At 51.0% G+C, this 25,838-nt stretch overlaps 1 protein-coding gene across 1 annotated transcript; it reads left to right on the top strand.

Annotated features, from left to right (window-relative positions):
* Positions 1 to 4,047: 4,047 nt before the first annotated feature.
* CSF1R (colony stimulating factor 1 receptor) lies at positions 4,048 to 25,184 on the top strand. The gene is made up of 21 exons (XM_068408886.1): positions 4,048 to 4,158; positions 9,114 to 9,359; positions 10,174 to 10,458; positions 10,992 to 11,128; positions 11,891 to 12,050; positions 12,933 to 13,122; positions 14,164 to 14,279; positions 14,549 to 14,666; positions 15,345 to 15,535; positions 16,131 to 16,243; positions 18,272 to 18,398; positions 18,891 to 18,995; positions 19,321 to 19,431; positions 19,700 to 19,862; positions 20,441 to 20,541; positions 20,686 to 20,804; positions 21,570 to 21,692; positions 21,814 to 21,925; positions 22,246 to 22,345; positions 22,962 to 23,067; positions 23,572 to 25,184. The coding sequence occupies exons 1-21, from the start codon at positions 4,110 to 4,112 to the stop codon at positions 23,701 to 23,703; spliced, it is 2,904 nt and encodes a 967-aa protein (XP_068264987.1). The 5' UTR covers positions 4,048 to 4,109; the 3' UTR covers positions 23,704 to 25,184.
* Positions 25,185 to 25,838: the final 654 nt, after the last annotated feature.

The following is a 25,838-nucleotide window of genomic DNA, read 5'->3' as shown; positions in this document are numbered from 1 at the left end:
GTTCCATCTCTTCCTTTGTTTGCTGGTTTTGGTTGCTCCCACTCAGATGGGGCTGGGCATACAGCTTAACCATGTCGTGGGTGAAGGATAAGCATGTTAATACGCTGTGCATGACCCCAACACTTAGCGAAAGCCAAGCTGGGAGCCGGGCAGAGAGAAGCACAGCAAGGTAACAGCTGAGCCCAGCGACGTGGTAAGGAAAAGGGGCTGCGAAGAGGGCAGGATCTGCCCCGACTCTCTGCTAACTGCCCAGCCTGTGGGTCATGGTGCACTGGGAGGAGATGGGTAGAGGGAAGGACACTGGGAACAGTTCCCATGTGTATCCCAGTGCCTGAGGTCTGGGACAGCAGCCCCCAAGAAGGGCTTGACATGCTCCCTGGGAGCATTGCTGGGTCTGTGCTCAGATCAGGATAGGGGTGCAGGAGATGCCAGGCTGAACGGTGCTGGGCTGAAGGAGATGGGAGACACCACAGTGCTATTGATTTTTCCACGTGGTTTAATAGCTCAGGGCAGTGGGAGAGACTGAAAGCAGCAATGGGGCAGGGCACCAGCAGGAGCCACACTGCTGTGCACAGGGCTCCCCATGTCTGTCTCTCCTCCAAGCTGGGTTCTCCTCCCCTCCCTGTGGGATGGGGAATTCACTGACACCCTTTAAAGATGCAACTCCAAAATACTGGCTCCCCACACTATCATTCCCTCAGGTCCATGTGTCCCCCTGCTTTCCTCCTGCTCCCCTCACCTTTCCCCAGTCACCTCTCCAGAAGTGCTGGGGTCCCCCAGTCCCACGAGAGACAGGCACCTCCTGAGTCCAGCCCAAAGCTTTCTCCCCTCTCTGGCTCCAATGAAACTGCTCCTCCTGAAAATGACCCCAGGCTGCTGAGCGGAGCTGTTTGTTTGCAGCCAGCTCTGAGCCACATGCTTGGAAAGTCCAAGGTTGCTGTGAAGTGAGGATTTTGAACTGAGGTTCAAATATATCAGTGTTGACCCTGTTTCAGGCTGCAGCAGGAGACAGGTCCAAGTCCCAGCAAGGTTCCCCTCTCCAGCACGGCCTGTCCTGGGCTTCTGTCTTCGCTCAGTTTGCCAGAGAGGAGGTTTGCAGGCTCCCTGACCAGCTCGGGCTGATTGTCCCCAGATATGCTCTGAGTCACCTGCCACGGATCAGCCACAACAGGCAGACAGGGCATTTTTGTCCAGGAGCTGAATCAGCAGGGGAAAAAAAAATGCCTCATCTCCAGAGAGGCTGCAGCAAAGGCTTGGGGGGAAGCAGGGAGGGGGAGTTGGTAGACCTCAGCCCTAAACCCAGGTGTCTCCCACTGCCCAATTCCTGCCTGGCAGGACTTCTGCATGTTGGGGTACACTGAGGAGGGATCATAGGGCTGCGAATCAGTAGCCAGACATGGGGACTCCCAGCAGGGCATTTTTCCCACCCCGAAACAATTTTCCTCTCCAGTGATGAAGACAGGCACCTCGTGGAAGAGCTCAGGGAAGCAGAGAAACTCAGACTACAGAGACAAACTCTGGCCTGCTGCAACCAGGGTTTTTAGCTGTTTGGGTACCAACAGCTCACTCAGGACATGGGTGTTTCACATGTGTCCTCATGCTGCTGCAGGGCAGCTCAGGCAGGCATGGCACCGTGGCCAGCTGGCCTCAGTGCAGGGGTCCTGTAGGGCTGGAACGGCCCAGTCCCACTCCTAGCCTTAGACACAAGCCTGAGCTCCCAGTGCTCCCGACCAGAGCTCACAGCAGCCCCCACTTTCCCCTCCACAGCCAGCCTTTGACCAGACAGGCACTGAGCAAGTCTTGTGCCATCTCCCAGCACGCCTTCCTGGCCATCGGGGCCTCCACAGACATCTCTGGGCTTCAAGTGACCCAAAGTAAGGCTGCAGCTCCTCTGAGAGCATCCCTGCCCCTTGCTCAGAGCTGCTTGGCCACATGAGCCCCAGCAGCATTCCTGCGGCTGAGCTGCTGCTTTTGGCCACAGGATTTGGGGTGCAGCCTGCAGGCAGGAAGAGGTGGCTACCAGTGAGGGAGGAACCCCAGCCCAGCCTGGGGACCTGTGTGTCTTGTCACCTGTGGACCACTGCCATCTGCAAGGAGCCTCCTCAAAGAGAAGGAAGGGAGGCTGAGAGATTGTTTCCCTTCTCTGTATTAAACATGTCTGGTTTAATACTTGTTCACACTGGTGAGTCAGTTCTCTCTGAGCTGGCATTTGTTCCTGGAAAAAGAAAAAATAAAACAAACCTAAAATGAAGAAGGAGGGAAACAAACATCCTTTAAAAAGCCCCTTTGGCTCAAAAGGAGGAAAGAATAATCAGGCAGACATCTCCTGCAGCCCAGCCACTTGACAGCCCCCCAGCTCTGGGCAGGAGCCCCCCAGCACACCACGCTGCCTCTACTTCATGTTCTTCTTCCCCACATCCTGCCAGGAAAAACTGCTGAGAGGAAATCTTCTCCGGCCAAAAGCTGCCTTTCCTTCTCTCTGGACTCCCTCATGCTCTCCAACCATCCTTCTTGCCAAAACCAAGAGCGCTCTCCATGTTCCCATGACTCTTAGTCATCTCCAACAGAGTCAGCCATGCTCTCATTTCTTGGCCCCAAGACCTTTTCTTGCTGGTACCTTGCTAGTTGCTCTCTTTGGAGAAGCCTATTCCCCTTTGTTTTGTGGAGGCATGAGGGGCACTCTTCTGCCTGGCACCTTTGCATTGCAAGTGTAGATTCAACAGCCACCTCTGTGCAGATATTTGGCAAAAGCCCATCTCTCTCTGCCCACATTTCGCAGCTGATGTCCCTGCCACCTCCCTGCTGATGGGGCTGCAGCTGGGTGCAGCTGAGACGGAGCCCTTGGGCTTGCCCCAGGCAGGACCTTCCTCCCCTGTGCTTCCCAGCACTGTCAGGTGCTGGCCATAACTTCCCACCTCAGAGCTGCTGTGAACTGTCACGAACTTCTGCTGCAGCACAAGGTTATCCAGAGACAGAGCAGAGAGCAAGGGGCACCCTGTGTCTGACTTGACCTGCTACCATTTTGCTGACTTGAGCATCCCTGAGAGAGCTGTTTTGCTTCAATCCCACCCTCACCCCCTGTTTTGGAAGAGACATGGTCCAGGGGAGGGTTAACGAAGTGCCTAATTACTGCTCTCAGGTGCCTGCCAGGTTGTCAGTTAGAGCACAGCTTCAAAAAACCTCCTCACCAGCAAGGCAGGAGGACTGGGTGGGATGGGCTCCTGGGGAGGAGGTCCTTGCTTGAGGCCTGTGGCTGCCTGATGGTGATAGGGTTGCTGTGAGCCACAGGCTTGGAGGTACTGGGAGAGGAGGAGAGCTGGGGTCCCTGTGTGGCTGGACCTCAACATGTGTCCCCACTGGGGAGGGCAGTGAAGGTGAGCCTGCAGCTAGCTGGGCTCAACCCTGCCTCTGCACGGTGCTGGAGCGGGGCTTGAGGGTGATCCTGTGCAGCCACAGGATCCATCTCTGGATCTTGGTTAAAACAAAATAATTTGTCATTGTCACAGGCATTTTCCCACCTGGGAGCTGCCCTGGGCTGAATCACCTTTGTGGGCCTGTTGTGGGGGAGTCAGCCGTGTTCCTCGGTGGACCCTCAGGACTCAAAGCCAGCAAGAGCCACTAGGCCTGAGGTAAAACTTGTCCTGCTGAGGTAAAATGGAGTCCCCAAAACCAAGGCGGGTCCCAGCCTGTCTCTCTGTGTCCACAGGCAAGTGTGTAGCAGGCCCTGGGGGTTTGGGTGGCAGCAGTCAGGGGAGGGTGGGATTGACCTGAACCCTCGCATGGTGCAGTGGCCCCTGTTGGCCCTGGGGAGCGGTCTGGGGCTGAGCCCCTCTCTGAGGCAGGGTGGGTGGCAGGAGGGTGCATGTGTGGCCCCACCTCTGCCAAAGGAGTTTGTCACCAGTGGCATCTGAAAGCATCGCTTTCTTCCCCCCCGCCCCCCTGCATTTCAAAAACAAACAAAAAAAAAAAAAAGGGAATTTCTTAACTTGTGGTCAACTCAGAAAGGAGAAGCTCCTGCCGAGGGTGCACACGAGGAGAGGCGCCTGCTGCTCGAGAGGATCCTTCAGCTGTCCCTGCTCCACGCTGGGGGCACCACGGTCCCTGGGGACATGGGTCCTGCTCTCGTCCTGCTGCTCACCGCAGCTGGCGTCTGGCACGGTAGGTCCACTGGCCCCTCAAAGCCTGACAGCGTCTCCAATCCAGGGCAGGTTTGGGATGCGGTGAGGGTTTCCTGGGTGCTGGGTGTGAGTGCTCCATCCCCTCTCAGGCAAGGAGGAATGACAGCCTCGGTGAGGCTAGGGACGGGGCAATGCTGATGTTGGACTAATGGGCACTTGGCTCCTGGTGGTGGAGGGTGAAGCTGGGCTCCCAGTTATGTCTGCTGTAGGCTGGGATGGTCCCTTCTTCTGGAGGCTGCTTCATGAGTCTGCTGTGGGCAGGTTCAAAGAGTCTCAGCATGGGCAGGGAGCAGGCAAGAGAACATCTGCTCTATGGCACAGCAGGGAAGAGACGCCGGCTTGACTATTAATGCAGGCTTGGCTGTAGCAGCTTCCTGAAGACCATCCAGAACTGGCTCTCATTATAGAGGGAGGATGGTGTGGAAAGAGGGTGTGTTGCTAGTCTGTGTTGGCTTTGGAGCCAGCTGTGCTGAGGGCTTGCTCTTGGCTGACTGCAGCACTGCCAGGATAAGGGGGTATGGAAAGGTACATGTAGCATAGGAAGAGACTCAGCAGTGGGGAGATAAGAAAGGGAAACTTCCTGCTGTTTGGGTCTGGGCAGGGGTTAGGAAGAAGGAGAGGTTCAGCAGAAAGTGTATTGAGGTGAGCGGTCTCTGAAATAACCCTTTGCCCAAATGGGGCAAGAGCTGGAGATGCTTGGCCTTCAGGTGAAAGAGTTGGGAAAGTTGGCTGCATCAGCACTTTCCAATGACCTTGTGCCCAGCTGGAGTTGTCTGAGGGTTGCTGTTTTCTGGTGGTGCTGGCATACACAACAGGGCTGTAGAGCCAGGTGTTAGACCTTGTGATGGAAACAGAACTCAGGCAGCCAAGGAGGGAGAGGTGAATACACCTGGTTTTTGAGGCTGCGGAGATAGCCAAGGGGTGATAACCAATCAACCTCATGAAAGAGTCACTAAGCCTGTTTTGAGGTTTGCAACCACACAGAAACCAGTATTACTAATCTTGTGTCTTAAGTGCTGGCAGCCTCTCAGATCTTGCGTGACACTTTCCTTCATTATCCTTTTGAGCTTGCTCCCCACATGATGAGACTACGGTGGGATGTCCCCCTGGAAGAGGGCAATCTAGAGGGGGAAGCACTCAGCATGTGTCAGGGGGGCAGCGTATCCCTCTTGAGCCACTGCTGTGTTCATATTTTCAGCCTAGGAAATTTGCATCCTTCTTGCTGTTGCACTGCATGGTGTTTCACTTCAAGTCACGTCTTCGACATGCTGAGCAGGCTTTTTCAGGGTCTGCCGTGGTGGGAAATGAGTTGTGAAGGCTGCAGGGTTTATAATTTCTTATGGCTTTTTTAAGATAATAGGGACTATTACATCAGGTCTGATGTAGATTTGTAAGAGATCATAATATCTGTCAGGATCTCTCTGAAGCTTCTTTGAGGCACTGCGCAATGCAGATCACTAGCTGCGACATCCACTGTCTGCCATGTCAGGGTGTTAAACACGTATTTATCTGAGTATTGTCACTGTTGGCCATCTGCAGCACAAAGTTTCAGTATGCCAAGGTTGTCCAAAGCAATGGCCTCAAGCTGGAGCCAGAGCCTGACTTCATTCTCCTACCTCTTGGATTGCAAGTGCCTCCTCTGAGAGTACCCAGGGCCGAGGTGGTATGACCATTGTGATCTGGGCTCTTGCTGGGGGAGTGTCAGGGGCTCAGATCTCAGCTTCAGGTCAAGCAGAGACACGATTTGAAACCTGATCAGCTCACATCTGTGTTCTTGGCCATCTTGAGAGGTCTTCCTGGGGTTTCTTTTGTTTTCTTGTTGTGGATGAATCTAAACTTCTGAGGTAGAAGCCATAGGCAGAGATGTGATATGCACCCTTTTCCCCATCCCCTGCCCCCCGATACTGTAGGTGACTCTGGGGAAGGTGTCCTCAGAAACCAAACTTTTTCCTCACATCGTTGAGGAGGGAGTAAGGGGAGCTCAGGCCTGGTATGAGTCCCTCCCAGGGACAGATCTTAGCCTAGTTATCCCCCAGGGCCAAGTCAAGATCCTGATGACTGGCTTCTGTGGTAAGGTTCTCCAGCCTCTCTGTCTTACCAGCCTTCACTTCTCCTTTCTCACCATTTCCAAACCCTCATCAGAGGAAAGTAATGTTTTGGCTGGCATGGGAGAGGCAGGGACAGAGCCTGCAGCTGTAACTAGAGGTCATGGTTACACAACCCAAGTGTGGTAAAACCTTTGTCCAGAAGTTACTGGCAATGCTGCGGAAGCTGCAGGAGAGCAGCAGAGACATCCCTGGGCTTCGTGCAAGATTGCACGCTGGTCAGCAGGGAGACAGCCTCCCCCAGTAGCCCTGCTTCCCCATTCTGGAAAAAGATCTGCTGGTCTGACGCATACCCCAGCACACACAAAGGATTGGGTGGCCTTCACCTGGCATTATCCTGCATTTAATGACTCTGCCCTGTCTGTTCTCACTCCACTTGTGTGGTGGTTGTGCTATTGACAGGAGTCTCCAGTGACAGCCTGAAGGCTGCTGGCTGCTTCTTCACTGTTATGGAGAGCACCTACCCTGAGCCTTTTCTGGCCATAGCATCTCAGGAGTAACTGGAGGCTGATGACAACAAGGACACAGTGACATGACTCTTGTCTGTCTTGTCCTCCTGCTGTGGTCAAACCAAGGACCAGTTACAACATGGTCTTTCCCTGAGACGGCTTGAATGCAGCTCTGAGCCAAAGAGCTTGGCTCCCCTGTTAAGTGGTGCTGAAGCCTTGGATGTGGGGGTATAGCTAAAGCAGAGAGTAGGTGAGGGAAAAGCATCCAGTGATAGAGAGTAAAAGCGACAAAAATGTGTCAAGCCCTGCTAGAAAACACAGCTTAGCAAAAAGGGAGGAATGTTGTACCTCAGATATGTGGAAAATGTGGCTTTGCAAAGGATTCTGGGATATGTTTTTCTCTGGGAATAAATGAGGCTTTTTCTCTTTCCACAGAAAGATAAAAGCATCACTAATTAAAAAAAAAAAAACCCAGGGACACAAAATGTCAAATATTCCATGCTCCAAAGCTCCCTGTCCTCTGCTTCTTCCCACAGGGCTGGTGAGTTTGATCCAGGCCTTGTTTGGGTTTCCCCTGGGCAACTGCATGTCTGTCACGCACCAGCAACGCTCTCCAGGGCCTTGAGCCTTGTGTTCTTGACCCTTCCTTGCACAGAGGGAGGCATCAGCCCACGACTGCTTAATGATGCCCTTTGAGCTCTGATGGAGTTCTGGTGTTACAGCCCTGAGCACAGCTGGTAGTGCAGGGACACACACTTGTACCTCGGACATAGTCTTCCTCACCAAATGAGCCACGAGCAGGGGTGGATGAGGATGGGTACGTGCTGCTTCTGCTGGCTGTGTTACAGGCACAGTGTCCAAGGCAGCACCTGGGAACAGATTTGCTGTAAACTCTTTGCTACCCATGGCCATAAGCAGCCTTCTCTCCTCTCCTCACTGCAACATCTGGCCACTACTCCCGAGGGAATGCAAGTGCAGCTGGACTAATGGTGCCACTATAGAGTACTTTGCCCTCTCCCATTTCCTGATGATTTAGGGGGTTTATGTTCACATCTTTCAACTAAAGAGCTCCTGTGAGTCCAGAGCAGTCTGCTGCAGAGTCTGAGGCATCACAAGGCCAAATTCAGCCCTTGAGCCTGCTGCCACCACCCCAGAGGAGCACTGCCTGCAGTGACCTCCTCTACAAAGAGCAATGAATTGATAAACAGGGCAGCTACCTTTATACTTAATATTTGAACCTGGGTGTGTGTGCCTTTAAGATGTGAGGATGGGTTCACAACGGGGAGGGAAAGCAGAAGTGGGAGAATAGCCCTGGATGGGGGCCTGAGAGGGGTGCGGAGCCCCCCGAAGCACAGATAGCCCTTTGCAATGTGTTTCCTGTCCTCCCCGAAGGCCTGGCGTGGGGGTGGCAGTACTGCTGCTTCCCCAGCCCTGCGGCACTGATTCATTTCTCACTTCCCCCCCACCCTAAATATAGGTGGTGACTCAAAGAACTCGCTGATGCGGCAAAACAGGGAAAAAATATTTCCCTCTGACACTAAGGGCTGGACTGGGACCCTGGTTCCCCTTTATTCAGTCAGCAGAGAAGCCATCTTCAAAGTGGAGATAGCATCAGAAATCCAGCTGGGTTGCAATGCCAGTATCTCTTTGGCCTGGTGTGCTGTATGTACAACCACTGCAGCTATGAGCTTTCATGAGCTGTTTAGCTTTTCTGTGCCTCAGTTTTGCACCTCCAAGTATGAATAATAATACTGACTTGTTTCATAATGATTTGATGGTATCTGTGAGGAAAATGCACCGTGTGACTCTATGATAAGGCATAAATGGGTGTCCTTGAAAATCCACTGCCCAGCAACCAAAAAGCTAGTTTTCCCAAAAGGCAGGCTCTGAACTCCTGCTCTGCAGAAGCTTTCCAGGTCTGTCCTAGCTCATTACAGCACGAACGCAAGAAAGAGAGTCCCATCCACTAGACTTGGCTTAACCTTCACCAAATGGTGTTATGGGCTAGCCAAGTTCATATAGTAGCTCCAGCTCTGCCACGAAAGGAAAACTGAGCAAGAAGAGGCAAAACCAAACAGGAATCATTTCTGAGGTAGCATCTGGCCTAATCAGCTCCAGATGATTGTTTTTTCTGTCCTAGTGCTCTAAATGTTCACATGTGGGGTTTTCTCTATTCCCTGAAATCAATTCCTTGGAGTATCAGGCCATATTGATTTGGTGGGATGGAGAATGGCTGGAGTGATGTGAGCCAAAAAGCTAGTCTGAATCCCAAGCCCAGCCTCTTCCTGATGCTGAGCTACTCTATGCTGAGCAGCGTGAACTCCAACAGAGCATCTTTAAGGATCATTTTTGCATCCTCACTCCTTCTCTTTCCTTTGTAGGCTCAGCATCCCCAGTGATCAGCCCTGACCTCCCTGCTCTGGTTGTCAACACGGGTGATCCAGTCATCTTGCACTGCTCAGGAGAGTCCGAAGTTGAATGGAAAAGCCGAAAGGATACATTCAGCAACCACACCAGCAGCACGCTCAGTATTCCCAAGGCCACTTACAGGGATACAGGCACCTATAAATGTGCTTACGTCAACGGCAGCGACAAGGGCATTGCAACTGTGCATCTGTTTGTGCGAGGTAACCGTGTTTCCCTTTTCCTATATACGCTGGCAGAACAGCCTTCTTTCAGGGAGCAAGGCCATGTCACAGGTCCTCTCTATGGCTGTGGTTGTGTGTATGTTTGGGGGAGCAGTGCAGGCTCCTGCTGGGGCAGTGGCTCACCCACAACCATGTAAGCCCACATACAATGGGGCCAGTGGCTGAAGCACTGGGGTAGAGCACAGAGCATCTACTTCTCATGCATATCTATGAATGGCCTGGACCTCTCCCTCCATTTACCTTGGCTTCCTTTCCTGAAAAAAAAAGGGGATGAAAGTCTGTTTGGTGTTGTAATGAGCAGTGAGATCTGAAAATGAGAGAACTGTATTGCCAGTACCCCAGATAAGGGAAAGCCACATGAATCACATCCTTATAATGTGACCTGAAACCCAAATATTATTTTACCCCAGAAGTTATGCTGTGGTAGCTCCACCACTTCAGTTCACCCCTTCCTTTGTACCAGAGATACTGTCCTGGACAGGGAAGTTGGAGGTCTGACAAATAAAACTAACACCATGGTGAAAAGTTTAATCAGAGTTAAGCATACTTCTCAGTCTCTCTTGCCTGTGTACATTTGTGAGTTGATTGATTGCTGTGCTCTCCTCAAATGCCTTAGCTGGAATTGGGCTTGTCGTGTGAGTTTTTGGAGGCTGAGTCAGGCAGGCGTTGAGCAGGGCTGCCCCAGCATCGAACTCCCACTGGGCAGCAATGCTGCAGACTTGCCTTTGCTGGAAATGTGTTTCTCAGCTTCAATGTGTTTTCTGATCTCTGGCCTACCTTGTCTCCTCTGCAGATCCCAATAATGTGTGGTACACCCCGACTTTCCGGATCTTCGTGACCAAAGGTGGTAATGCTGAGCTCCCCTGTCTCATCACGGCCCCTGAGTACGGATCCAGCGTGACACTGATAATGGATGACTCCTCTCCTCTCTCACCCGGGACCAACTATTCTTTCAGTACTGAGAAAGGAATAACGCTGTACAATGTGCAAAGCAAGCAGAAGGGCTTTTACCGATGCCAAGCAGTGATAAATGGAAAAATAGAGAAGTCGTCAAGAATAAGACTGATTGTGGAAGAAGGTAAAGGATTGGGGTTGCTGCTGTCCTCAGGGAGACAGCAATAGCTAAGCCGGCCACAGTAGATAGTTAAGGAAAAGATCCTTGCCAGTGGTAGGAAAGACCTTCTGAACCTGCAAACTTTACAGGGTATTTAATGGAGGCAAAATTCCATCAGGTTCTGGCAAATTGGCTCCTTCAGGCGGGTCTCCATGGGTTCAGTAGTGTTCAAATCTTTGCAGGCACTGTCACAGGACAGATGAAAAAGTCAACCTATTTCCCTGATGTTCTGCAAGTCCTCAGGATGTAACCATGGCAGAAGGTTCCCCTTCCCTTTCAACCCACAGTGCTGACTGCTGTGCTTTCCTTGACCTGTACTGCTTCCCTTAGACAGGTGCACAAAAAGGAGTGATGATCCCTAGGGAAGGAGAAGGCTGGGGGTAAAGAAACTGAAGGGGCTGGAAAGGAGAAGGTAGCCAGGCCCTTGGAAGTCTCCAAAGCACATAGCGTCACTGGGCCAGCTGATGCTGAATCTTTACCTGCTTGCCTTTGTGTAGCACTGGAGAAGCCTGTATCAGTGATGATGGACCCTATAGACCATGTGCGAATTGTGGGTGAACCTTTCAAAGTCACTTGCAGAGTAATCGCTCCTTCCCACAAGTATGACATCAGATGGGTGACAGCAGCAAAGAACGTAAGTTGTGTGGCTTCAAGGGGGGGTATAGGTTTTTCCTGGGAACTGGGAGACATAGGGTGGTAAGAGCTGCCCAGACCCAAGTCACCTGCAGCAAAGCCTTGAACTGCTCGACCAAAGCAGCTATTCAAACAAGCTGTAGAAATTGGAATATGGCCATCCTTTCCTTGGGATAACAGGGGGTTAAGAAACAGCTGCCCATTGTCAGGATCTTGCTGCAAGAGAGAAGGAAAGTGTGTTGTTTCAGCTGAGTTCATTGAGCAGGAGCCACAGTACCTACTAAGGCAACATTCCTCCACCCAGCCCTGCCAGGGCTTGCAAAGCAGCAAGCATGTTCAGGGGGACACAGTTCCCCAGGGAAAAGATATGGGTGAAGAAAGGGAATGCATTTCAAAGTCCCTGTTGTGCTGACTTTTAACTGCTAGATGGTTAGGTAAGGTTTGCTAGAAGTCCTTATTGTATCTGATGTCTTTATTAAGGAGTTAAAATAACATACAAGATGTTTGGATCACATGATGTAAGGACAACTTGCAGTCAGAAGGCTGACAATAGCTGTGACCCTAACTGCTGTGGAATATCTGCCCTGAGTAGGGTTTAATGTGCTGCTTGGTCTCCACACAGATGGCTTTCAGTCACAGGGGCTCTATAACAAAGCTCAGTAGCCCAGAACAGGAGGGGCTGGGTATGTTTGTCATAAATATAATTCAGTTCCATCCTCTGCCCTTCCAATAAAGTGCCTGATGTTCCCTCCCTGCCTGACAGGTCAGGAGAACTAAAAAGCCTAGCTTTGAAAATGAGAACTACTTCATCAGCGACACCCTGTCCGTTCCAGAGGTGACCATGGAAGATAGTGGGAAATACACTTGCATAGCTAACAATTCAGCAGGATTCAGGAATGCCTCGACAATGCTTCAGGTAGTAGGTGAGTACTTCCCCAAAAGACCAGGAAGGTGTGGGCTGAATCATGCTTAGCCTTGAGTATTTGCTGCTTCTGCCTCCATCTTGTTCCTAGTTTTGTTGTTGGAAACATCATTCTTGCTTGTGCCTGAAGGCTCACGTGAGAACTTTGGAGCTGCTAGGAAAGGAATTGGTGTTCCCTTCACATCTTGAGGGGCAGGAGGACATCTTTTTGGATTCTGGATGAAAAATTGGAAAGCTCTGTTCAGTTTCTGTCTGCTTATAAACAGCTTTAAAACAAAAAAAAAAAAGAATGGGGCAGGGTTATGCTGAAGAGCAGGAAAGGCTGGCTAGAAGGAAGGGCAAGCCATGTGAGCAGAGTATGGATCTTTGTCTCTTCCAGCAACATATCCACGTAAGAGGATTTAGGTCTATTATACAGTTGTTTGTATCTCAATACGGAAAATTCATCCTCGCAGCTCATAGGCTGGGGTTTGCTGATGACCCAAAGCCACTGCATACCACAGCTCAGAAAGAGGGCTTGGTCTCGGTTGTTTCTAAGTGAGAAGCCAGGAGTTTAGCTAAGGGCCCTGTCTTCTATGGACAATCAGGACATACAGTTTTAGCCTCATCACTTATTAGGATACAGCACGTAAAACGTCCTTCCCATGAGAGTTCACTAAAATTTGCTGGCTCTCCTCAGGCAGTGTGATCCGAGCTGCCATGACAAAGGAGCAACTTAAAAGTATTCCTTTGGCAACACAATCCGTGTAATGCCTCATTCCCTCCTGCAGTCTCCCAGCTGAGGCTGCCCTTTCCAATAATGGTCTGTTTATGAAGCTGGTATAAGCTTGTTTCAGGTCTCTGGACATGCCTGCTCATGGTCATGCTCTCCTCTAACCTGCAGAGAGAGGTTATGTGTTCCTGACCCCAGTGCAAGCCATCAGCCAGGAGGTTGCTTTGGGAGAGAGTCTGAAGCTGCAGGTCCACATTGAAGCTTACCCAAAACTTCTCCGCTGGGGCTGGGAGCACATGAACCCCTTCAAGGACTCTGGGAGTACCACATTCAAGGGCCAAATGATCTCTGGAAACAACTGGTATGTGCTCTCTTTTCTACACTGGCCATGGTGTGTTTCCAACAAAGTTTTCCTTGTGAGACAGGTAGACCCCATGCTACTCTCTAGTTTTAAAAGAAAGGAACTGTTCTGCCTTTTTATCTTCCCTTTCCAGTATTATTAGCAAACCACAGTGAGCAGGTCTGAGCAGGTCAAGGAGGATACCACCTCTAACCTGGCAGCCTTCTCTTTAGAAAACCTTGTGGAAGTCACTATTGGGTTTGTGGTTTGGTTGTCCAAGTTTGCACTCTCCTTGCAGGAAGAAATGCAGGGGTGGATGAACAGTACAAAAAACTGAATTTCCTCGCTGCTTGCTAGTCCTGCCCTTTCTCTGTGATCTGGAGAGTGCATGTACTGAGCAGCACTGCATGCCCCATGTCAAGAGAAGCCAGAAACATTGTTAGGTGGATAAGACCTAATGAAGGGCACAGTCCTGCTCTTCCAAAGCCTACAGCCAACTGAGGCCAAAAGGAGACTGAGTCATTCCATTTGGTGTGGGGAGCTTTAGCAATTCCCCTTTCATTTTCTTAGAAAACCAAAATAACCCACAAGAGGAACTGTGCCACTTGGCAAGCATGATGGCTTTAGGGCAAACTCTTTTTGCTCTGGGATCTGAAAAATGGGCTGGGGACAGGGGAGTGGGCACTAGGGACCATGACTTCATGGGCTAAGAAATGGGAGGAATAACTCCTCCTGTCAAAGGCAGGAGGACCAGCATCCTCTAGTCCTTCAAAGGCAATGACTTAGATGTTAATCTCCCCTTTCTGAGCATTCACCCACCTTTCAGATGTGCTGTGCTCTTGGTGGCAAAAGGCCTTTCCTCTAAGGAAGGTCAGAGCCTCGCTGCTTCCCTTGAAGAAGCAAGTAGCAGATTCCCCTCGTGGGCTGGGATTAGTGCTAGGTAGTGTTCACCCACTCCAGGGCACAGCAAGCAGCAGCATATCGCTGAGCAAAGACTGAGTGAGTGCTTGAGTATCCTCAGCACAGCTTTCTTCATGGTGTTTACTCTCTCTGTGTGAGCAGGTATAACAACACGCTCTTCCTGAACCGCCTGCAGGAAGGAGAGGGAGGTCTCTATACATTTTATGCCTTCAACAATGAGACCAATGCATCAGTTACCTTCAGTATCTCTGTGAAATGTAAGTGCCTGGCATTGCTCATTCTTTCACCCTGCTTGCCCTGGGGCTGCTGCCCAGCTGGCAGCAGGTAGGGTGGGGTACCAGAGTGCTTCCAGCCTAGTGCCAAGAGGACACTCAGCCAGACTGCGTTTGGGACCCTGCCCACACCTATGGGTAGCACAGGGGTTCCTGGTGTTTCACTGTTGCACATATGGAAGGTAAATCAGAGTACATGGAATGTGCCCTTCCTGTGCTCATAGCACTCACTGTTTATCTGCCTTCCCCAACAGCTCCTCCAAGGGTCTGCAAAATCAAGGTACCAATCAATGACTCCATCCTTCAATGCATGGCCATTGGCTACCCTGCCCCACGCATTGAGTGGTACCACTGCCCCATTCACTCCGACAGGTAAGAAATGCCCAGGGGACCGAGCACCTCCAAGGTGTGCCCTTGCTGTGCTGGTGTTTGAGCAGCACCACGTGGGCTTGCTTACAGGCAACATAGCAGAGCCTGGTCAGTAACAGCAACGGTGATGTGGCCCTGCCAAGAAAAAAAAGAGGTTCTCAGGGACTCTCTGAGGAGAGGGGGCAGATATTATTCCTAAAGTCCTGAGCTTGAAGAGTTTCAGCCAGTTGTGATTCGTGTTCTCCCAATGCTTTTCCAAGGAATGTGTGGGTCCTTTGGAGAAGTGCCTTGGTGTAGATTGCTGTAGAGCTACGTCCTGACTGGACCTGGTCATCTTTCTGGGACATCCACAGGTCTGAGGCTCTGCAGAGCACAGGCTTACTGAGCTGCAGTGTGATGGGAGGCACCTCAGCTGCCTGGACAAGGATTGTTGTATCTCAGTACCAGCCCTGCCAAGGAGGGAACTGCTGCCAGAACACAGCTGTAGCAGTTAAGGCTCTGTCTCTACAGGGCTCTGATGTTCAGGGAGAGGTCTTTAACTGGGCAGAGAGTAACATGTCTCATAGAGCTGCAACCCTAATTCCCAGTGTCTCCTCTCTTGTCTGATACAGGCACCGATTCACTTACGAGCAACTGTGCTACAGAGGAACACTCATTCTCTCCTGTTTGGTGCCCCTGCAGATACAACGAGGACTATAGGTTGCTACTGAACGACTCCAGTCCCCAGGTGGTGAATGTGTTGCCTTTCCGAGAGGTGGAGGTGGAGAGCGCTGTCCCCTTCCAGGAGCTGGGTGCCAATTTCACCTTCTGCTGTGTGGCCATTAACAGAGAGGGGAACGCTTCTGACATGTTTCACTCACTCACCATCACCAGTAAGATACAAACTGGTAGCTTGGCGGAGTCTGGGAGAATCCGGGGGTTTTGGGGGGCCCATCTTCCTACATGTGTATCCCTACTGTCTTACAAGAGAGGTGGAATAGATTCCACAAGCCCTCTGTCCCCACAGGACGTGGGAGGCTTTGGGATTTGCCAGTCCTAGAGCCATGTGGGAATTGCTGGCTGGGCGCAGCCTGGTGCCAAAGGCTGAGCCCTGCCATGAACACCTTATAACTGCAGGACGTAGCTCCAGGGTGCAGCACAGCCAGCTGTTGCTCAGCCCACTGGAGTCCAGGGGTTGCATCTTTTCATGAGCCTGTTCTTGCTGCACAGATCTTGGTCCCCCGTCAGTCTCACCTGCACCTGGTGCTCTTTGTGTGGAGATTGGGGTGCATGGGGAGAACCACCGCAGTCTTGAGTTTGGCATCAAGAACTTCCCTCAGTTCCCAGTAGCTCTTTTGGGTGTCTCGGAGGCCAGCACTTGGTTGCGTTGCATATGGGGGAAGCCTAAGTGAGCAGCTGGGAAAATGCTCCCAAAGATGGGATTGAACCAGGAGTGTTTTACTCATTACCCTTTTTTTGCTCCTCCAGGAAATGTCATGGCACCCCCAAACACGCTCTTCAGCCCCATTCTCTCCACCTGCATAGGCACATCGGTCCTGCTGCTACTCCTACTCCTCTTCCTCCTCTACAAGTACAACCAGGTCAGATTCCTTGCTGTGTAGCAAGGGCTGCAGGGCCTGCCCAGCCTCAGAGACCACATTGCCCCTGCTGGCAGCCACAGGGGGGGAGCACACAGCTTGGAGGTACCAGGCAAGCTACCTCCCTCATCTCCACTGCCTCCCAACTTCCCCCAGGAGTTTTCTGCTGCAGGGCAAGGCTGATGCACCAAACCCAGTGTGTTACCACCTCTCCCAGCCTGGTCACTCAGTCTTGTAGCCCAGAAGTCAATGCAGATAATCCTCGGTGCCAAAGGTGCTTGTTCTGTGCTGTCAGTTGCAGCTGGTTTTGCTCTGATCACCATGAATCAACAGACTGAACTAAGGAGAAAAAAAAAAGTGATTTGCAAGTTGTATCTACTTTATATTCTCCTCCCTGCTTTATAAAATCTGTCTTTATGGGGAAACAGGATGATGTTAAAGGCATTTGTTTCCAGGAAGACTTGGTCACTATTTTTATACAAGAGCTTGCCTCATTTTCTCTGCAAGACTCATTTTCAGCACTTGGATTCCTTCTCGGTTGTTTCCATAAACTGTACCAATCAACAGCCACCTCTGCTTCGTCAGTGGGTGAAAATCTCCTGTTTTTCAGCTCTCCCTTTGGCACTTTTCCTTTGAAAGCCCATCAAGGTTGCAAATTTTGCAGCAGAGTTCTGGTGCTGGTTGTCAGAAGATCCAGCAGAGCCCTCTCCCAAACAAGCACCTACAGCTTTGCAGGCAGAGCTGTCTTTGGCCAATAGTTCAGAGGGAGGTGGATCGATGCGTAAGCACAGCTCTGAAGAAATAGCTTTTAGGAAGGCCTTGCAAGCCCAAGAGAAGTAGGATGTGTTTATAAATCTTATTTATCTTGGCTGTGGGCTTCTGAAGCCATGGCTGATTGCTGCAGTGCTAGGTGAATTGTGGAGCAGAAAGCAGGCAACAGCAAATACACCAAGTGTGTGTGGCATTCTTTAGGAGGGACCTCCACCAGAAACTGTGTTTCTTGGAGGATCCCATATGTGCCTTTTTGGACAGCCTGCATGGGCATGGGTGTTCAACTCTCAGGCAAAGGAAATAGAAGCAATGTAGTAGAGAAAACAGACACTTTGCATCAAAACTGCAGATCTGTTTGCCTCAGTTTTTGTCCCTCATGCCTGTGCTAACCTAGCTTTGAGCATCTACCCACATGCTGCACCCTTCTCTGCAACTACCCAGGAGATGTGGCGAGGGGAAGCATTTCAGCACACACCTCCCAGTAGCTGGGACATGAGGTGATTCATCGCAGCCATGGTCATTCCATCCACGCTTCCGTGTGTCTGCCTTGATGGACCTGAGACCACCTTTGCCACACTGGGGTGCAGGTCCTTGCCTGTCTCCTTGTACAGGAGCAAAGGCCGCACACAGGACTCTCATGCCAAGCTATTTCACTGCCTTTCTCTGTATTTGTGCCTCCAGCCTGGCTCCGTAGCCCTCTCAACATGAATGACAACACCCAGCACAAGCTGGCAACTGCCTCTGCCCACAGGCTCCAGCACTGCTTCTCTCTGCTTTGCCTGGTTACTTCTGCCATGAGATTCATGGAAAAGAGAAGAAATTCTTAATTCTCTTTCTCCATTTCTTTGTTTCCCCTGGGCCAGCTTCACTGCTCTGCTGTGCTCAGCAACGCAGGGTACCAAGGAAGGAGAACACAGTGGGGACATCTCCCTCTAGCATCAGCTGGGCACTGTCAGCCACTGGTCTGGTGGGACATGCTGGCTCTGCCATCCCAAGTGAGGGCAATGGGCTACTTTAAGTGAAAGAGGCAAGAGAGACTCACTGAGTCATGGGTGATGACTTGGAAGGACTTTAACAGCAAAGGGACCAGGCTGTCCAGACAAAGCCTCTCTCAGTCCAGGTTCAAAGCAAGAAATATTTGATGGGCTGAAACCTAAGTCATCCCTCTATGCCTGCAGGGTGAGGGCTAGAGTGCATGCTGGGACTGGGGAACCCTCAGGACTTGAGAGACATCAAATAACTGGATTCTCTTCCTTACAGAAACCCAAGTACCAGGTGCGGTGGAAGATCATTGAGGCCTGTGAAGGGAATAACTACATCTTTATCGACCCCACTCAGCTGCCATACAATGAAAAATGGGAGTTTCCCAGGAATAACCTCCAGTTTGGTAAGAAACCTTCCTTGCAGCTTGCCTGGTGGCATGCAGCTCACCAGAGAGCTGAAATGCTCCAATGGACAGAGCCAAAGCAGCTGGGCAAGATCCAAAGCTGCATCCAGACATTACAGCAACATCCTTAACCAGGCCTTGCCACCCTCTTCCACGCAGGGTGGCAAATGCTAGGGTACAACCTCCCTCCAGCCCTCCACTGCTCTGAGGAAGGTTGAAAGGATCATGTCCCTCCTCTTGCATCTGAGATCACTCCTAATGCATAGAGCTGGTGAGCCCATGTTTGGACATGGCCTCTTTCATCCTGTCTTTGCTCACAGCAGAGTTCCCCTCAGATGTTAACCAGCTCCTGACTAAGGGATGTGTCATCTTGTCCGGACTTAGCAGGCATCCTCACCCACCAAACATCCTCCTCAAGGCTGTGCGCAGGACAACTGCTCAATCTCTTTCCATAAAGCATCATATAAGCACCTTTTTTTTTCCCCTCTGCAGGAAAAACTCTTGGAGCAGGAGCCTTTGGAAAAGTGGTAGAAGCCACTGCTTTTGGGCTGGGCAAAGAAGATTCGGTCCTTAAAGTGGCGGTGAAGATGCTAAAGTGTAAGCCCAGAGCAACTTACAAAGGCTGAAATCCCCCAAGTTCCTTTGGGAAGGATATAGTGTGTGTTCACCACATGTGTTGGTGCTCCCAGGCTGCAACATCTGCTTTTTAGATGTTTCTGTGGCAAGTACTGGGTGCTGGAATCATGCTGCTGTCATTTTTGTGGACACGCATGGCCAGAGGCACAGACAGAGGACAGCTTCCTGAGTGTCTCCTCCTTTTGTTCCATCTCTCTGTCTGCACCTTTTTCTGTCTTCCCCCTTAATATCTCTTCCTTGTCCCTCCCTCACTCCTTCACACAGCCTTTCTCCTCTTGTCTTGCAGCATCAGCAGACACAGATGAGCAAGAGGCACTCATGTCTGAGCTGAAGATCATGAGTCACTTGGGACACCACGAGAACATTGTTAATCTGCTGGGAGCATGTACCTATGGAGGTAGGATCCCACAGCCCTGCTTCCTCCATGGACCCCTCCCACAGCTGCTCCTATGAGGCTGTTGCCTCTCCTCAGTCTCACAACAGAGAGAGCTGATGAGCTTGGCAGTCTTTTTTTGAACCTATAACTTTGCAAGGGCCTATGGGCTGGCCGTTTCCAGACTGCTTATGTGCAGTACAGGTTCTGCTGCCCCTCCCAGGGAAAGCAATCCTCAGGACAGGTCACAGTAGCATCACTTCTTAAGGAACCCTTTCTGCCTCTCTCCCAGGCCCAATCCTCGTCATCACCGAGTACTGTCGTTATGGAGATCTGCTGAATTTCCTGAGGAAGAAGGCTGAATCCATAATTATCCAGGATTCTGCCCTGGACACCTCTTTAGACAGCACTGCTGATTACAAGAACGTTGACCTAGAGAAGAAATACATCCGCAGGTAAAAGCAGAGTCCAGATGGCCCCAGGGCTGAGCAATGCAGGGCCTGGGCACTTGCTGGGAGAAGCGTGCAGAGGGCTGTGCTGGGGAGAGACTAAGGCCAAAGGCCTGGGGACTTGCAGAACACCAGGATGTAAAAGCCACTGGGGTCGTGTGTGTTTAGACTTGGTTACAGTTCCAAGATTTTCAGTGTCTTTGACAGCAGTCATTGAACATCCCACAATAAATGCTGGTTTCAGTCCAGTCTGCCCTCCCACAATCTGGAATCGGATTTTTTTGGGTTCCTGCACTGTTGGGCACATGGGTTTTGTAGGACAAGAGGCTGAGTGCTCCTCATGAGCCAAGGGCAGTCCCTTGACAAAAGGAGAGCAGCACTTGGAGCCTCACACCACAGGGCACCTAGGTCCCCTTTCTGAACCAGCCTCAACGTTGACTTTCCCTTTACCCTTAAGCCTCTAGCTAAGCCACTTCCTGCAGGCAGGGATGTGGTCTCTTCCCTTGGTGGATGTGGAGAAGGGCAGAAGGTACTGCTGGAGGGTTGCTAACAGCCTGTCTCCATCTCTGCTGCTTCTGACTCAGTGACAGTGGCTTTTCGAGCCAAGGTTTGGAAACGTATGTTGAAATGAGGCCTGTGTTGTCATCATCATCTTCAGCGTCATCAGATTCTGCGCAAGCCAGGGGTGAGTTAAAGGCTCATTTCTGTGTTTTTATGGTTTCTTTATTCTGGTGATCCTGTCTGGCTTAGCCCCAGGGAACCAGGGTACAGCACAGCTGCATTATTCGTCAGGTTTGCAGCAACTCTAAAACTTTGCTTTGAATTTCAGGGAAAAGCTCAGAGGATGAAGGTGAAAGCAGGGAGGATCTCCGTCCCCTCAATCTCTCTGACCTGCTACAGTTCTCCAGCCAGGTGGCCCAGGGCATGGCATTTCTTGCATCAAAGAACGTGAGTGCCAAGAGGACAGCTGGCCCCAGCACCCGAACTGGGAAATGCCAGTCCAGCCAGCAGGCACCAGCCATCCTGGCTGCAGGAGGCTCGGGGTGTTTTTGGATGGGGTGGCCAAGCTCAAGCAAGCTTCTGCTGGAAATGGGCCTCTCTTCTCCATTTGCTGGGTTTGGACATGCTGGTGGCTTCTGTTCCCTTCAGAGCCTTTGTTTCCCACGGGCTCCGGGCAGGCCATCACGGCAGGGCAGCACTACAGGGGGGAACCCAGGGCTGTGCATCTGTTAGTCTCAACATTTTCTTCCCAGCTTTTACATGAGGTCAGGAACTTTGACACAAAGTTTTTTCACATTGGCAGCTTCCCCACTGCCCCAGGGACAAGGAACTGAAAGTGGCCGTTGAGCTCTCTGCCAAAGCTGGCTCATGTAATGTATCAGAGTAATCGTATGATTGTTTCAGAGATGAGGGCACTGTGTCAACAGCCCCTGGCTCTGAGCCTCTCCTCCCATGGGGAAGATGATGGCCCCATGAGTGATTAAAGGACATGGCATGAAATGTCACAGCGTCTTAGCACTGCAAATGAAGTGGTTGAAAGAGAGCCCATACTCCTTGTACACGACACAGTGCTTCTTACAGGGGCTTTTCAAGCAGTACGTGTTCCCCTTGCCCCTGTAAGGGTGGTTTGCGTGGCAGGCCTGGGCTGTAGGGAATGAGCTGGGGCTGCTGGGGGAGGTTGGCTGGGTCTCATTTGCGCTCTCTTCTCCCCAGTGCATCCACCGTGACTTAGCAGCCAGGAACGTGCTCGTCTCGGATGGACGGGTGGCCAAGATTTGTGACTTCGGCCTGGCCCGTGATATCATGAATGACTCGAACTATGTTGTAAAAGGCAACGTAAGTAATTAAAATGGGGACAAGAGAAGGTACAAGGGCAGGGTGCGGCTGGAGCACGAAGGACAGAGTGTAGCATAAGCTGCCAGCTTGTCCCGGTCTGCAGGACTCTTTGCTCTTCCAGGCCCGACTGCCCGTGAAATGGATGGCCCCAGAGAGCATCTTTGACTGCATTTACACAGTGCAGAGCGATGTGTGGTCTTATGGCATCCTTCTCTGGGAGATCTTCTCCCTTGGTAAGAAAGAAGCGAGCTTGTAAAGCTCTTTTTGTTTTCCATGGCTTACCACTGCCCTAATGTCTCTGCAGAAAAGTTTCCAAGAAAGGAGGAAGGTTGACAAAAATCTAGGTTTTATCAGGGCTATAAACCACTGTGTTATGCTTCTAGAGGGACCATTAAAAACAGTGGATCCTGGATGATTTGCTCTAACTCAGAACTCCCTGAGAAGGAGTAGCACTGTCTCAGGCGCTGCTCCAGGCTGCCTCTTCCCACCCCATAAGGCTGGAGTGTGAAAGCCTCTGATCTGAGAGCCACCTCTGCTCCTGTCACTGTCACAGGTAAAAGTCCATACCCTGGCATGGTGGTGAACAGCAAGTTCTACAGCATGGTGAAGCAGGGATACCAGATGGCCAGGCCCGACTTCGCCCCCTTGGAAATGTGAGTGGATGCGCTGAGATGCACCAACGGGTGACAGGGTGGCTGGAGCCGTGGCATGGGGGGGCTGGCAGGGACATGGCATGGGGACCTTGGTCACAGGTCGGCCTGCTCCTCCCAGGTGTGTCTGCCCTTGAGGTTCAGGCTGGATCCTGCCAGCCTGCTCCTTGCTCCTGTAGGAAAGCAAGACCTGGGGCAGTCAGTTATGATGCTCTATCTACTATTTCCCCTGTTTAGGGACAGAAAGATGTTATATGTTTACATTCCTGAACATTTCTCTTTTTTTTTTTTCAGTGAGCTCCTTTTCACTCTAGGAGCAGGAGAAGACAAGCCTGAATAGGTTATAGGAGGAGAATGAGTTTAAGCTTAAAGAAAAAAGTACTGGAAGCATAAAACTCCTTGTTGATAGATTAGTTTGCTCTGTCCACTTCTGTGCTCACCTTTCCCTGGAGCACTGCACGTGCACTGACCACGGGTTTTATAGACAGGAAGATAAGGGACTGCTCAGTCCTGTGTGCCTGAAATACAAAGGGCTGCAGGGAAGAGCCTGAGGGTGCAGACCCTCCGGCAGCTTTCCAGCAGCACAGTGCAACTGCCCTGTCCCTGTTTGGCTCTGCAGGTACAGCATCATGCAGGCATGCTGGAGCCTGGAGCCCACACGGAGACCCACCTTCGACCAGATTGGCTGCTTCATTCAGAAAGAACTGGAGGTGCATAAGGAGCAGGTGAGGACCTTTGGAGAGGGGAAGGGCGATGTACTTTCCCCCTATATGAACATAGCTCCTGGACAACTTTCCTGGTGTTACCTTTAACTGATGGGAGCAGTTTCATGTTGGTGGAAAGTGCAGAGAAGCATCCAGCTTTCCCCATGCTGAAGGGTTAAAGTCACTCCCCACCATGACCAAAGGAGGCTGGACACAGAAATACAGCTGCTTCAAAGCACCTCTCTGGGCAGCAGTGGGGGTAGCAATACAACTGCCCGTGCAGCAGCCCTGCCCCATTCCCCTGGATTTGGTGTGCAGCTGGACAAAAGGTGTGCTGCCTTGTGACTAGCTGTCCTGCAGCTCCACGAAAGCACAGGCAAGCCTGTCCTGCCAGCTAGCCCTGCCCTGCGGGCACAGCGAAGGGTTCTGTTGAGTCAGCATCCCCAGCCGGTCATCTGTGCAGAAGCAGGTGTTGTACACTATCAAAGGGACTGAAACACACTTGGGGTGGTTTTTCCTTTGAAGGACTACACCAACCTCCCCTCCACTGCTGAGGAGGACAGCGGCTGCGATACCTCTGGCTGCTGTGAGGAGTCCTGCGAGCAAGAGGAGAGTGGCCAGCCCCTTCTCAAGAGCAACAACTATCAGTTCTGTTAGCTGGTACCACTGCCCTGGGGTGGATCCCTGTCCTCCTGGCTCTGCAGAGCGCGTGGTTCTGCTCTGCACTAGGACACAGATGCCTTCTGCTTTGGCCCTCCTCTGTGCTCTCTGAAGTCTGAGTGTTACCAACTCCCTCACTGAAAGGATAGGGCTGGAGTGACTCAAAACCAAGACTCATCATGGGGTCCCTAAGGTCTTATCTCAAGTGTAGCATTGAGTAGTTAGGATGATAAGATGCTCCATCTCTGTAAGGTACAGAGAAGTCCCTGTCACCTGCCTCCCTGCTCCCTGGAAGAGGCTGGGGTGTGTTTGATTTTTTGTTGGGTTGTTGGTTTTTTTTGTTAAATACAAGTTGCAGTCAAGTAGGACATTTCCAAAAGTCACTCACAGGACTGAACCCTTGTGTTTTATGAGCACATCTTAACATTCAAGTCCTGAAGCTGGCAGCAGCCCTTTCTTGGTGGTCCTGCTCTCTTCCCATCATCCCTGGACGATGCAGACAGATATAGGTAAAGCCTCTACTTAGCATTAAATACGCATTAACCTCTACCTTTCCTCATGCAATCTACCTCTCTGCAGCTGATGCTTCTGCCGGGGTTGTTTGGGTGAAGCGAGCCAAGGAGCCAACCCCAGGGTTATGTGACCTTGTGCCCCAGTAACAGGAGAGAGGGGCGGTTATTTCTCAGGTACAATACAGAAGTAACTGGTGCTCTTCCATGTGAGCACTGAACACAACCCCAATCCAGGAAAGAATGGCAGCTTAAACAGATCTGGACACGACCAACATAACACATCCTAGACAATCTCTGAATTATTAAACAAGTAGCAATCACTGCCTTTGTCATGATTACAGATATGCTCTTGTACATATTTTTCTGAGTATATTTTAATAGTACTGCTGAGGTAATTTTTTTTCATAAGCTAGGGCCTAATGCCCTTAAAGTTATTTCTCATCTAGTTCTTGTGCAGGGTTACTAATGCCACAGCCCCCTGGTCCTGTGTAGCTATCATCAGAAGCAGCTAATGAACCTTCTTAGCTTCACCTGACTCGATGGGTAAAGGATCAGTATTCCAGGAACAAGTACTGACAGGGCTCAGGCAAACTACATACCATGGTATGGCAGGTGGCCTCTGTCATACTGTGAGCACTCACATTGTGGCCCCCTTCCAATTCTATTAAACCCAGTTTTATGCTAACACCAAGTGATTCATTCTTCCTTACTAAATAAGAATCTATGTATTTCTATCTGTCAGCATTATAAAGAATAAAAGATGATGTTTAACAAAACAAGTGTCTTCCAGGGCTTTAAGGACTGTTCTCAGAGGGGAACAGATCAGAGCAGGGTGATGCACTGGCCCATCCTCTCACACCCTGCAACTCTGCTCCAGTTCCTCAGACACACCTCTCATTACCAGTTCTCAAAACCACTGAATCTTGTGTAATGCAAAAAACTTATTAAAAGTAAGGTTTTAAAGCACTTTGCTGACTGGCCTGTCTGTAACTGGGAAAAATGAAGTAGTCCCTACTCATGGAGATAATGGGGGAGTAATTTCAACTGAGATGATGGAACATCTGACAACAGTCACTGTGTTTGAGACAGGCACATGGCAGCAGTCTGCGTGAAAAGGCAGCACAATGCTGAGGGCAGGGCAGGGGCAGAAGGTGACCAGGCTCAAGCTTACTGCGGCAGACCCTCCTGTAGCAATGGCTCAGGTGCAGCAGGAGCTCCAGCCCCAGCTCTTGGACACATCCTGAAGAGCAGTTACTGTCACCTGCTGCAGACTCTCTCTTATGGAAGTCACCTCAGGAGCGGCCCTGTGCAGGGAAATACAGAACAAGAGCAGGGAGGCCAGGGGAGTGAACCATCTGCAGAACCTACTTTCTTGCCACTTGTAAGAACTACACTTTAGCCATATTTAGCAGGATAATTTTATGTGATGCTCTGGTGACACGGCACAAGCACTTTCTTGAGCTGCTCCTCCCAGAACCTTGCTTCTGAGAATACCAGGCTTTTCCCCACCCCCATGGCAGTGTAGACTGGAATCATGGTGTACATCCACCCAGTGTTTGTGCCCTTTCCCACTGCAGTCCTCCAGGTCTTCTACACAAAAAACAAGTCACTTGGCCACAG

Source organism: Nyctibius grandis, chromosome 10, assembly GCF_013368605.1.
Source record: "Nyctibius grandis isolate bNycGra1 chromosome 10, bNycGra1.pri, whole genome shotgun sequence".
Lineage (NCBI taxonomy): Eukaryota > Metazoa > Chordata > Aves > Nyctibiiformes > Nyctibiidae > Nyctibius > Nyctibius grandis.
This window is presented reverse-complemented; position numbering and strand designations above follow the sequence as displayed.

Coding starts and splice junctions, on each gene's coding strand:
- CSF1R (XM_068408886.1), top strand. CDS start 4,110: ATGGGTCCTGCTCTCGTCCTGCTGCTCACCGCAGCTGGCGTCTGGCAC. Junction 16,244..18,271: donor TCCTCTACAAGTACAACCAG/GTCAGATTCCTT, acceptor TCTTCCTTACAG/AAACCCAAGTACCAGGTGCG. Junction 21,926..22,245: donor CTGGGAGATCTTCTCCCTTG/GTAAGAAAGAAG, acceptor TCACTGTCACAG/GTAAAAGTCCATACCCTGGC.